Source organism: Athalia rosae, chromosome 2 (genome assembly GCF_917208135.1).
Source record: "Athalia rosae chromosome 2, iyAthRosa1.1, whole genome shotgun sequence".
Classification (NCBI taxonomy): Eukaryota; Metazoa; Arthropoda; class Insecta; order Hymenoptera; family Athaliidae; genus Athalia; species Athalia rosae.
The window spans coordinates 501,735-515,542 of record NC_064027.1 but is presented as its reverse complement, the minus strand read 5'-3'; the positions used below and the strand labels follow the sequence as shown (position 1 = coordinate 515,542).

Genomic DNA, 13,808 nt, shown 5'->3' with positions numbered 1-13,808 from the left:
TATTGTATAGGGCGGAATGCAGATCTAAAAATTGCGGAATTTCTAATTATATAATGCCGTTATATAAGGCCGTTGATGGATCTCGAGACTAGCTTCGTGAAATCTCCAGCTGTGAGATTTTTATTATCACAGGTTTGCACAGAAACTTATAACTTCTGATCCAAACCTCGATTATTGCAACGCTTCGGGCACTTTCGTTATTGTGATTGCAAAATCGAAAGCCCATTTGCAGCAATGTACAGGTCGAATGATACGGTTAGTCACGGATCCTCGTGATTTAGAGTAAAAATAACATTATTATAACGAGATAATTCATTCGAAAGAAGGAAAGTCCATACAATGTACAGAATTCTTGCGAAGTTTGATAGTTTATAATTATCGGCGAAATGTCGATCGGATCGTTCGTTTGGAAATAACGATCCGCGGTTAGGGAGTAATAGAAGAAAATTAACCTCATTAGTGCGAATTAAGATAAAAGAAAGATTTCGAAATTTTACAAAATCAGTCAAGTTCGATCAAAAAAAAAAAAATAAATAAATAATTAACAGCAAAGAATTCACCGTCGATTGTACAAGTTGATTATATCAAATATATATCAATATATATGAGTTTATATTGGGCACAAAAGTTTTCCACGCAGAGGGACGTTGATTCGTATTCTCTGCGGTAGTTACACATCGCAAAGAGCTTTGAAATCTTTTTCGTAAATCCGCGTAGCTACTCGTAGATACACGTTATATTTTTCGCTCTGTATATCCCACTACAAAAATGTATCGTATTATTTGAGTTACGGATATATTATTCACGGTTGAGCAACATTTTATTTATATATTTCATCCCCGTTTCTTCCTCCCCTGCAGCATCTCCGTCTCCGCACCAACAGCTATCTACATTCCACTTCGCCTTACTATATGTATACACGGGTTTCGGTATCCACGCAGCCTCCGCAGCGGCAGATGTCTTTTTCCTAGCAGCAGCGGCAGCGGCAGCCTAGCCGAGGGATGCTCGCTTGCTCGTTCAGTCAGCGTTTTGCAGAAAAATGTAACAACTCTCGGTGGTCGACGGAAGCGTTCAGTTTCACGGCGGGCCGAATCCGGATATATTTGTTCGAATAATATCACAGTCGAGTGCCTCTTGCGAGCTCTCGATTCTTTTTTTTATTATTTTTTTTTTATTTTTTCCTCTCTGGTTACCCCTTTTGCTCTCCAGCAGAGATCCCGTAGGATTCCAATCGAAATGGTACAAGTCAGGGGTTTTTGGTACGAGGCTATCGCTCAACGTATGTGCAGGCTGCAGATATGACAGTTTTTCATCGCGTATCCCCATCTCGAGTGGTGTGAATAATATTATTTTGCCTGGAAAAAATTATTTTATTTCAAATTGTACAGCCACACGGATCTCGCCTCTTCGCTGTTTATATTTCCGCCAGCTCCCACTCGATCTTTTCCAACTCTTCCGTCTTTGTTCCATTTATCTCTAAAGGATTTTCAGCCGATTTTCTTTTATATTTCCTCCATATGGCGTAAAAATACCACCCACTCTTCTCGATTCGGGAATATCACTAGTTTCGAATTTCCCGATGGACGCGATCTCGTCACGTCTAAATCCACGGAAAAATTTTCTCCCGAAGTACGTGAAAAAACGGAATACGTCCGTTTGATTCATTTTCCAAATCTCCGGCGATTCGTCCGGCTACATATCGTTGGTAAGGTTGAATCGATTATCACTCGATACAATAACGCGATCGGTCCTATGCGGTAGTTTTTAATCAAACGATAATGGAAATGGAAGTACACATATATACAGCTGATGCAGCTGGTCAGCGTATAATCTGGAAATATAGGAGCAGTAATTGGGAATTTATAGAACTGCGAACCGACAAATAAAGCGGCGCAACCGGGTAGATGTTAATTTTACGTTAGCTCATTTGTTTGAATGGCGGCGTTGGCGGTGTGTGCGTTTCAATTAAACACACGGGCTTTGGAGATTTCCAAGCAGGAAGAACGAAAGGCGAGCCTGCTATGAAGTAAGTTACACCGCTACCGCTCTAGGTGAGGTACCCCACCGTCTACTCAAGTAATGAATGTGCGGATAGAGAAAAGTCCACAAGAGAGGAAGAACCCGCAGGGAAATGTTCACCGGCGGTTTAAAAGAGACCACGCGATTCGTGGGGGGATACAAATAGAGACGCAAACAACTTGAATAGAAAACAAAAGCAATTACTTTCACGAAGTCAACCGGATTACCCCGCGATCTGTTGCAGCGCAGTAAAAACTCTATACATTGTGTGGGATAAAAACAAAACTAACGCTACGCGACCGGGGGAGATTTTAGTCGTGAGAAGAAGGCCGGCGATTGCGCTGAGATCGGTAACTTTTGATAGACAAACACCGTCGGGCATAATACTTTTATGACACGGAATTTTTCCAAACAGATAATTGCCTGTACAGCTCACAAAGCCAGATGCGGAGGAAGAATGTGAGGTGGATTTGAATTTCCTATACCGCGTAGTGAAATGCAATGGAATACGGGATGGGGTTACCAGCGTGGATTCGGAATGGTTTACGGATGCGTCGGTTCGTTGTATAGGTACGTACATGTTTTGCGAAAGTATAGTTCTGTTGCGTAACGGGATTCGATATCAAAACCGAGCGGTATGGCGGTGTAGTCGACCGACTAAAAAGTAATCGGAGAAAAAAAGATAGACGAAAATAAGAGGGCGTGGGGGAGAAGAAAGAAATGACCGGGTTCGCGGCATCGCATTCGCGACGTCGATATCGTCAAAAAGATCCTCCCGTGGAAATCCTCACAATAGCAGCGTCTTGCGTCATATATATGCAGAGCTTCTTTTTCTCTCTCCATCTTTCGGCCTCGACTACTCTCTCGACTCTTGCATCTCCAACCCTCTCTGGTCTCTCTCTTTTCATGGCCCAAATCCTTGAATCCTCGGACCTCCGGGATCTGGCAAGCATCCTATCGCCGTAGCCAGTTCGTGGCGAGCTTTGCTCGACTCTTCCGTTGGAATTTCTTTAAACCTTGTCTCCTTTCGTTGTGGCCTCGACGCGTGTTTCGCCGCTAATGCTCAGAAAAACGCGCCACGAAGCGAATCTTTCGGGGGCTGAGGTTTCCTCGAGCAGAAATTAGGAAAACCGATTCGTACGAAGCGATTCGTATCGACGAAAAGCAATTCACGCCTTTCCAGATATATATCCCCGTATTTTTTTCCATCGGGACACTTCGTTATTCGGAGGACTCTCGCTAACGGAATTCCCGACGTTATCTGCATGTGCAATTTATATCCTATACGCGTTACGTGTGGATCGGTTATGTGCGCGGGTGGCGTTTGTTCACCGTACCCCGTAAAGACAACACGTACGATTGCCGATACGTGACTCTGTAAAGATATCCCGGGGAGAAGAGGAATCGAGAAACTGGGGAAAGAAGAAAGAGAAGAGCGGTGCGGTGCGGAGTTCCGGAGAACCCACGGGGTAGGAGAAGAAGCGATTTTATCCAAGAGTAACGTGTTTCACCGTTGCCCGAAGCTCCTACGTATATACTATACGTAACGGGCGGGTCCGCGGTACCGGTTCGCACAAGTTATCACCGAACGCTTCTGACATAAATTGAGGAGAACCATTTCTCTTCCAAAGTTACCGTCACTCCCCGGCGGTCGACTAATTGCCCGGAATTTATTCCTTAATTTCTTCGATTTCACATAAATTTTATCAACTTCGACCGTACAAACTGGGTACCGCCCGCCCAAAGGGAACGTCAAACCGAAAGGCTTCCGACTCGTTCCTCGCGATTTCGATTCCGTTCAACTTTATCCCCGCACTCCGATTGATCGGAATTCTATTTTATAGCGCGGCGGGACCTCATCGCCCCAAAGACCCGGGACGAACGATCGTCGCTCGCATATTTTCGCACGTGCAAAAAAAAAAAAATCAGCGCCGCGGTGACTCTTGCTGCGGATGATGGAAAATCGGGGCGAGATGTTCACGCGGCTGGACGGTGGTGACCGCGAGACGATTCCGCGAGTACGCGACGCTTCCATGCTTCTACGGTCCGCCAAAGATGTCGGCGACAGCGGGTCTAACCATAAAAACTGTCCGCTCTGAGATCTGTTTCACCGGTTTACCGGTGATAGCCTTTACGACCCTTCGCCGCCAGAGATCCATTACCCACCCTCCAGAAATTGCGCGTCTGTTGGGTAATTTTCTCTCCTTCTTTTTACTCGGTTCGGCGAACGAGCCGATACCAACGGTCAGTCTTGCCATGCAGGTCCTTCGTCAGGCGTGATAACATAATGGGCAGATGAACGGATATTGAATTAAATGGGACGCGTTCGATGAAAGGCGCCACTTGGCGGAAAACGGAGAGAGGAAATACGGAGACAGGTGCAGCAAGGTACGAATGGCGGACCGTTCGATGAATATCTTTTTTGTTTCTTCTTTTCTTGCAACAGTTGTATAGGTATAACGGTCTCCGAGAGTAATCAGAAATCGTTTTCTTTGTGTCACGTATATACTTAGCCGAAAAAAAGAAATTCAAAGAAAGCGCGGGACTGTACGCTAACAAAGACTTGGAACGAATCATCTGCACGCAACGTTCCTTGTCAGGACCAATTCATAGATGGTACAAAAAAAGGCAAGCAAAAAAAGACGATTCTTTCTTCTTGTAATCCTCCCCAAGTCGCATTGTACTTGCGAAGCACAAAAACAGCGGGTATGTAATAACGACTCGAAAGGGAGAGAAACTCCTGAAATCAGATGTGCTATCGGAGTAAAATATAGCGACTGATCGTCGGATAATTTTTGGTAAATATGTGAAGACCTTGAGAAGCGCAGGTAGGTCTGCACACAGAGTCGAGTTCTCCTCGACGGCGTCGTTGAAATACTCCAAGATTCGATGTGTATTTACTTGAGCTTTATCCGATTCCAAACTCCTACACGTTCGCACACCGAGCGGGAGAATGAGCCTGGGTAAGCGACTATACATAGCTAATAGGTGTATATTACAGGCATACATAGGTAGGTATATTCACTTCATCAGACAATCATCCACTTACATCACCCGCAAACTGTCAGCGAACACGAAATCTCCCATCCACAAACTAAGTGCTCCTTTTCGTGTACTCGAACCAGCAGCCAGATGGAAGACGTACGCGCGTATCGCTTACCTTCGTTTACGCGCTGTCGGCGAGTTTCAATGGCTGTCACAGAATTATTTGAAAAATGAAGGAAGTAGTCGGTGTAATAACGATATCGCGGTGAAAGAGAATTTCTAAAGCAAAGTTGCAGCAGCGCAACAATTTCGCCGTTCCAATTGGTTCTGTACCGTACATTCATTACGCATTTCGCATCATAGCGATGTGCATAGTTCATTTTTGAAATTCCCTCCCTCGCCGCCAACCGCGACTTTTTTTCAGTTTCACGACGGTCACTACGTCAGCGGATATTTAAATATTTGATTACATTCGTGAATTCGTAATAAGATTCCCTTCCACTTCTGACTATGCTACAGATACGTGTACATGTATAGGTGTACGTAGGTACGGTAAACGAGTTGCACTCTACCACCGCTACACATTACCAGGCAGCAACTTTTGATTGCGCGCAGGAATACCGAAGGTAAAAGGCTATCCAGCTGATGCATTTTTCATGTACGTACGTACCCATCTATTTCTTCTCGGATACATCCACGCCCTAATCTTAGCTGTACGGGTAGCCGACTTGTGCTTATGCGGGGACGAACGATACGTGGAAACTGGCCACTCCGTACGCTTCAGTAGCGTTAACTCAACGTACACGGGGTATGGAGTGGCCACTTTCCCCGTGTTGTACCTGTACATTCAATGAGAATTAATTTCATAGAAATGGCGAAATCGATGAAAACGGATGTCGAGTCGAATCCGGTGACTGTTTTGGTTTTAAATTTATCTCCGTAGATAGTTTTCTGACCAGTTGCTGCTCGGTTACAGTTGTACGATTATCGATGATCGATCGTATTAGCAGCATGGTGGGAAACGCATCGTTTCTGCGTTATGGTTACAGTCGTTAGTTTCCGCCGTTCTACCGATCAATTATTCCCAGGGGTAGCGGACTGCGTCGATATTATACATACACGTATCATGCACCTAGTAGCCTATTATACATACATGAACTCCTAAATGCAGAGATGCACCTGATATCCCATTTAACCGCCGCCGCCGCCGCCGCTGCATCGGTGGAACTTGGCGACCGTATACAGCGAAGCTAACTCGTCGTATCCTCCCGATGCCGCCGCAACGGGCGGACAATTCCCAAGGGTATTTCAACGAGTTGCCGTTAGTTCGGGATTATCAACGATCTGGAGGTGAGGTCGATTTTTAGATTCGAATGATTATTGTGAAATATGTTCGTATGTGATGAAAAAACAAAACAGAAGAATCGCCATCGAGTGAAGGGACACAAAGTTCGCGGAAATTCGCAGTACGGCCTGCTCCGCGCAAAGAGAAAATTAAATGAATGAAAAAGATCCCATTGTATTTAATACTTCGACATCGGAGGAAGAACTTGCGACTACCTTCTAGTCTGTCCTTCGTAAAAGGATAACCGTATAGCTAAACAACTTCATTTCCTCTCGCTGAGCAATTTCCGGAAGATCCGCCCCCCGATGGTCGATGGGCGATGGACGATTTCTGATGGGTAGTGACAGTGGTAGTGGTTTGTGTTTATTCTATCTTACGACAGTTTGTCTATCCGGGTGGGTATATCTATTATACGCACGTCAGTCGTATACAGACTTTGATTTCGCGTTCCATCTCATTCTTATTCTTCAATACATCCTTTCTTTGTCTTCCATATTCATTTCCTTCTCCGTCAGTTGTTGATTAAGGGTACTTAGATAGCGAGGGGTTCGACCAGAACAATAATTTTTCACGGGTTTTCTATCTTCCCGAGGTAAACACCCCTTCGAATAAACGCCCCTTGCCAAAAAAAGGGTTTACCAGGAGTCGCGCAAAAAGTTTTTCTTACTTTTCCGCGAAATTGAATTTTTTGGGAGAGCACGTTACGTTTGTCACGGTATAATCCGAACTAGCGGAGGGTAAAGGATCGAAGCTCACGCTCGCATTCATATTTGCATCGACATCCGTTTGAAATCCTCCGCGAAAAGTTAAACTAAAACTCTAACAATGTATCTATATGGATGTGGGTCGTGGGTACGGTGCTGATGATGTAGCTGGCCGCGGGAGCGGAAATTGTTACACCGGCAGCAACGAGATTGGGCATCCGAAATTCAGAGGAACTCTGCCTAATGGTATCGCCCACCTTTAAATTCTTTACGATCGCATTATAGAGGACACGAAATTCCAGAATGCAGAATCGCTGATCCGGGAGGTTAAACATTCTTTCGAAAAATAATTGAGAAACATCTTTCCTTTCCGATAGAATGTATTCGTGTTCCTGGGATTAACGCAATCGGTGATTACTTTTCATTTCTATCATGATGCGGACTGGGAGGTATATTGGGGTTTTTTTTAGGACTTATGAGGGGAGGAGAGGATATTTGAATAAAAACGAGTTAGATAGGTAGAGTGGGTGGGTAGTGATAAAGAAGATGAAAAGAGAGAGAGGGTGGGTAGAAAAAAGGTGGTTTTCGTTAGAATTTCTTTTACAAACAGGAAATTCAACGAACCCCTTCACCCCGTGCCAGTTTTCCGAAGCATACCGTAACTACGAACGGCTTCCGGTCGTTTATTTTCAATAGTTTGTATAGAAATCGGATATCACAGATAGCGAGAAATTCCAAAGAGTCAGCCGGGTTGACACTTTTACCTACTTGGCAACCGCCACTTTAGCAACAACAAACCGAATCGAAAACAACATTGACCGAGCTTCTCACCCGTAAAAAAACTGCGAGTAAAATCATAAAACCGACGGTCGAATCGGACGGAAGAAAATAAATATCAACTTCAATTTTCCTACCATTCACCCTTTTTTTCTTCGATCCAAATTTCATGTAATCCGTACCGCGCGAGTCTTTGCCAATCTAGGCGCAAACGACGCGATTTGGAATTCCAAGAGAATGCAATTAGACATTTGCATGGAAAAATTCGCCCCTCGTTCTTTCGTAGTATCAGGGATAGCGATAGGCACATTCATGTATGCAATACAATAACGATACGTCAGCTGTCAAATATCGCATCCCGCGTGACTGCTGCAGGGGAGATACCGATCTGCATTCGTTCGTCAGTATGTTATACGGGGAAGACGAGAAGCGAATGTTAGGGTTGGGACGGAGAAAATAGGGCGGGGAGTTTATTCCGAGGTGAGGTGATGATAACGGCGCGAAAGGAGATCCGTGCGGTGAAAATGGCGCGGCTTTATCTCCTTGATATGTAATTATTCAAAATCACGAGTGAATAATTCTCTAGATTTTCTAGGTCTGAACGCCGTAAGTGTTGCCGAAGCTCTAGAATATTGATACTTCCGGGTTTCAGTTGTATCGGAGGAGTTTTCATTCGGAGAAGAGGTTCAATTTTACCATCGTGCTTAATTAACGATAGCCACTTCATTGTTCGAGACTTTGAATATCTACGAATATCTTCGAACGTATATACACACGTAGGTACTCGCATCGAAGGGTCGGTCGGTGGGTCACCGAGGGGTGGTATAATGGGATTTTTCGTCTATTCGTTCATTTTTTCAGTCTCTCCGCAAGGTGAGTTTCAATCCGCATTCGATTAAAACGAATTGAACAATAGAGCTTTCGGAGCTGCAACGAACCGTAAAAAACGTTCGTTTTCCTTTCCAGCGCACGTTCATGTTTGGTTAGGTATTCGGATTTTCCGGGATTCGGAGAATCGCGATTTCGCACTTATACACACAACGGAGAAGCCGGGGGTGCAATTAAAAAAAAAGCTCTGAGCTCACATCCCGTCCCAGAGTTGCATGCATGCCACGAGTTGAACAACGGCTATGGTCGATCAACGGTAGAGTCAACTAGTTAGTGACCTGCCACTATTTGATATATTTCCCAAATCGTCTCGCCCCAATAACCGCGTAGCGAACAACCATAGTTGATGGGTCGCGTGTTTTAACATCGACTAAACGCACTAACCAATCTCTTTTCCGGGTCATCCGCCGCAGATGACCCGTCGTGAAACTGATTCGACCACGTGCTGTCGCCACCGCAGCAACGCAACCCGTTGTTCCATAGGCTCACCACGGATTGGTAATTATCGGTTAATCAAGAACATCGCTGCAGGTCGTCGAGCTGACGAGGTTCGCTGTACACGGATCGTCGTATCTCGTTCGATCATCGCGTTAATCAATAAATATCATTTCTCTTTCATATCCGTGGCGAATGAAAGAAAGAGCGTATACGAGCATCGGGTTCCTGCCGCATCAGATGAGATAATTCGTTCTTTGTCTCTTCTACGCCTTGGTAACTCTTCGGGGAGACCGTCTCGTTCATTCTTTTCGGTTATAATTCCTGACGCGAGAAATCAGCGCCTTCCGGTTGTTAGCTTACGTTATTATGATATCGTGATTTTCTGTACAATCGTATATCGTATGGGGCGTCCAAAAACGATGTATCGCAACATTGGAGCGGCGAATCTCCAGCCGAAAACTGGTGGGAATCTGTTTGAAAACTCGCAGCCGTGAATTTCATTTGCGGTTATCGTCAGACTTGAAGAGTAGAATTTTTCGAGTCGGTAAAAAATGTTTAATTCTACTCTCGTGTCGGTAAGATCAAAATTACTTTGGCGAGGGCTTATTTTTGAGGATATTTACCGAGCAGGATTTGAACAATCATCTGGCAAACCGATGGCAAGAAATTTCGCAGCATCCCGTACACGAGCCGCTACGCTCCGTATATTCGTGAACTTTATCTCCGCTAATATAAACGTGTGCGAAGAATTATTCATCGAGGACCAACGGTAGCAGCGGTAGCAGCTACTGAATATACTATTTACACCGGCAACAGGATTGTGGAAAATTGATACAGTTGGTTTTCAAGGATCCCAAGAGTCGCGCAATCATCAAACCTTAATTGAGTTTCACCGACTTAATTGGACCTCCACGCTATACCGATCTCTTCGTCACTGCAGGGGGATATCTTTGCACAGTCGACCGAAGTTTAAACTTTTATTATTAATATCATTCCCATTCTCTATCTTCCAAAGTCCACCGTCGTCACCCACCTGATTCGTACGCCGAGCCCCGTCAACGAGCTGAAATAATAAAAGTGATGATTTCAATTTTATACTCACATCGCACTCCTCGTATCGGGAATGTCCCTGTTACTCGGTAATCCATCGGACGCTTCCTGGTTGAATTTATTTCTCGCGTAGGGATCCTCACCCGCTCTGAGTCCGCCCCTCGACACATACCTGAACGATTAAACATACGTGGTAATTCGCAATCGGTTGTGCTAATCGCACTGGTTCGTTCGTTCGTTTTTTTGTTTGTTTGTTTGTTGTTTTTTTTTTTTTTCTCCTCCCCTTGGCTTTTACGTTTTGATAAGGCTACACTTTTATTTCTTTTTATCGAGCCAACTGTATGGGGGGGGGGGGGGGGGGGAAAAGGAAGTGCAGGATTAAATGTTAAATTGAATCACGTTGCACGTTGGGGGAGTTAATTATCACAAATTGCAAAGGGAACTGAATGTCAAAGACAAAGGTAGAGGACTTAACTAGAGAGGAGGACGTTACTCACCCTTGCTCGTCGAAGTAATTCCACGTGACCCGGGGGTCCGGGGTCGGTGCAGGAAGTAGCTCTGAGGACAGAACAATTGCTGTACCAACTGGATCTACGTATGCCGCTGAATTTGGTACACCTGAAAGCACCGCGACCGACGACGGGTCCTTTAGACGTAACGCTCTGTTCTCATTCTGCAAAAGAAAAAGGACATCGAATTGACTCAAGGAATGAAAGTCGATTTTGCCGGTACGAAATTTTAATGCCCGAAATCCTACTTCATCGCTTATCGTACGCTCGACAGGCACGGCGCACTCTTCGAATTTCGGAAGGTGAAGATTCCTGATTCGTGGCATTTTCATCCTCCGAAATCTGGAGATCTATTTGTCTTTGTTATCGGCGAGCCAATTCTGAGAGATAAAAATTTCCCGCTAGTCCGCTACCGCCCTGTAATATCGATCCGATAGACGGCTAGGTTGTTTCGTTATTTTGTTCAAATTTTGATCGATTGTCTTCCGAACAAGCTACCCACCGTTGTACTTATTTTTGCCCACCGGAGCTCACACGAGCGAAGGTCGACTGATGAATTTGAAAAAGATGAATCAAACGCATGAAAAAATAGTCATTCTTGACAAGTTTCAATGTTCTCTATTCCTCGGAGGGTGGCTCTCAGCCTGCTATTGTTTATCATCACGCGATTTTCAATCCGCAGTTATCAGCTAGGAGACTTCTGAATCAGAAGGTTACTCGGAGGTTCTATATCGAATGGGACTGCAGCGAGTTTCGCAGCGGCACATCGCGATGTACCAAGCGAACGTTGTCCCGATACAACACAACGGAGAATCGAATATATACCTATAATACATTATATATCATCGGCAATATCGGGTTCGATTGTTTGGCTGACTTTCCAAGACGTTGGCACTCCTATTCCACCATTTCTACCCATCAGCTCCGGTATCTATCCAGATTCAGTCAGTCGACTCTACCAGATACTACCGTTTCCCAACTTCTCTCTGACTTCAATTGTAGCAGTTCATTGTCGTTTAGAAACTATTGAATTTATTGTTCGTCTTGATTCCGAACAAACCGATGTATCGAACCAACGCTTGTACCTGTATTTCTGCCAAGCCTTTCGCATTGAAAGATGAACAATTATTACGATCCTTGCAAACTGCTCTCTATCCACCTCCCCTTCGACTCGACTCGAATGCAGGGCTCATAGCGTTGTGCATGTTCGGAGGTGCGCGGTATGAGCGAGTGGCGAGGGTATACGGCATGTTTGTTCGCTGGATAAAGTGTATTCAATTTGTTATGCGAGAAGTTTGGCTTGTTCGAATGAACTATAAGACCGACTTGACTCTATTTAACTCAAGTTCCATTGTGCTTTAACTGGAACTCAAATCTCTCTGCTGCTTAGCTGATATTGCACTCCACTTCACCCGCGCATATTTACCTAGAATGAAATTTTTGCGATTCACCGAACGAGCGGGATTCCTTTTTTCTACCACTCCCAGGTTCGATTAGCTACAAATGAAGTCTCGCCTCGTTTCGATTCCATATTCAACGACGAGCTCGGATGGGTCAGCACTTGATATCCAGTTTGCTGCGTTTCATTTTCATCTCTAGATATGAGAGGATAAAGGTATGGAGATTGTCTTTGCCGCGTGGCATCGAAAGAGCGCCAAGCACGGGTAAACTCTGCGGGTGTACAGGCTAAGTGGTGATTTCTGTAGACCTTTCCCTCGGGCCTCGGAATTTCTAGTCCGCGTAAAGGGCATAGAGCCAAATTTCCATCTACCGAACCCCGGGGCTAATTTTCGAAGCGACGCGCAGCGTTCCCGAAAGTTTTCACGATCATCCGATGGACGAAGTGTGCTCCGGCTGGGTGAAAAATTTACTACAACCGATCATTGCCCATCAGGATAATAAAGCATCGCCGGATGGTTGAAATGTTATACAGTGATCAGCCGTGATTGTAGTCTTTGTCAGTTTCACGGGAAAAGAAATAATCGACACCTGCGGATAATGTAATGCGTTGGATGATAATTTTTTTCATCCGGAACAATGAACGAACCGTCGAATATCACGAGGTACCGGATATTATTTTTTGCGTGGTATACGGTTTAATTTCACAGACTGAAAATATTGCGAGGAGCGTTGAATTATTGGCCAAGTGCACAGGTATGGATATAACGTTGATGTCGCGCAATTCGCTGTAACCGCTGCATATACGTATACTATATTTAGTGTAATATGCAGAAAGATGTTGGGTATAGTATTGCATTCGTGGATTAATATTCGCAGACCGTTGGGGCGCATATGAAGCCGGAAGTCCAGTTGAAATGGCGCTAGCTGGTAGATGCGGCAAGCTGTTGCATCCGGTCCGAAGAATCGGATTCGCTCTGTTGAAACCGTCGACCTGCAGCGTTGTAGTTGTATAATAATTTGAACTCGGCGTGATTTGTGGAAGCAAGAAAATTTCGTCGCTCCAGACACCGGCGTGTTGGGTAGGGGAAGGGGTCATTAAACAGTCAAACTGCTGGTTTACGTTTCTCGTAGGATTTCACTCGGAGTCACCCGCCTGTGCAATTACGGAACACACGGATCACCTACGCGCGAGCTAATCAAATGACGAAGTCGGAAAGGAAAATCATTTCAGCGGCAAGTAATTATTTCAGACGGTCGATGAAACCGGAAGAGTCGTCCATCGGTATGATATGCGATAATTTTCCAAATGTGAACGCGTGTATTACTATGTATCTATTGGTGGACGGTGATTGAGTATCGCACGTGTGATAGCGTGAGTGTTTCGATTAAAGGATCATAACGTAGCCGGTACAAAATCAGCTCGAAACAATTACTCGGTAACGATACAACGGAATTATCGAAGCAGATCCCCCGGAAAACGGAGAGGTCTCTACGTACATGATGATACTATTTGCGTGAGGCACGATACATTACGGGTGATGATAAAGCGAGGTCGGGCGGTAAAATTATCGCCCGAAGAATCGTGTTCTTTTTTTGCCATTCATTTTTTTACTGTAAAACAGCAACAGGAAAACCGATTATTCGTGCAGGGGTTGAACGTTATACGTGTATGTCGGTAGAAAAGTTCCAACT

The 13,808-nt window shown here is 44.8% G+C and overlaps 1 protein-coding gene across 1 annotated transcript in view; it reads right to left on the bottom strand.

Moving 5' to 3' along the window:
* LOC105691506 (polypeptide N-acetylgalactosaminyltransferase 2) overlaps positions 1-13,808 on the bottom strand; it is a 126,164-nt gene that overhangs the window by 20,278 nt on the left and 92,078 nt on the right. The window contains exons 2-3 of the mRNA XM_012410026.3: positions 10,704-10,879; positions 10,259-10,378 (exon numbers count right to left, since the gene is read on the bottom strand). Of these exons, the coding sequence (XP_012265449.2) occupies positions 10,259-10,378; positions 10,704-10,879 (296 nt within the window). The remainder of the gene's footprint in view (positions 1-10,258; positions 10,379-10,703; positions 10,880-13,808) is intronic.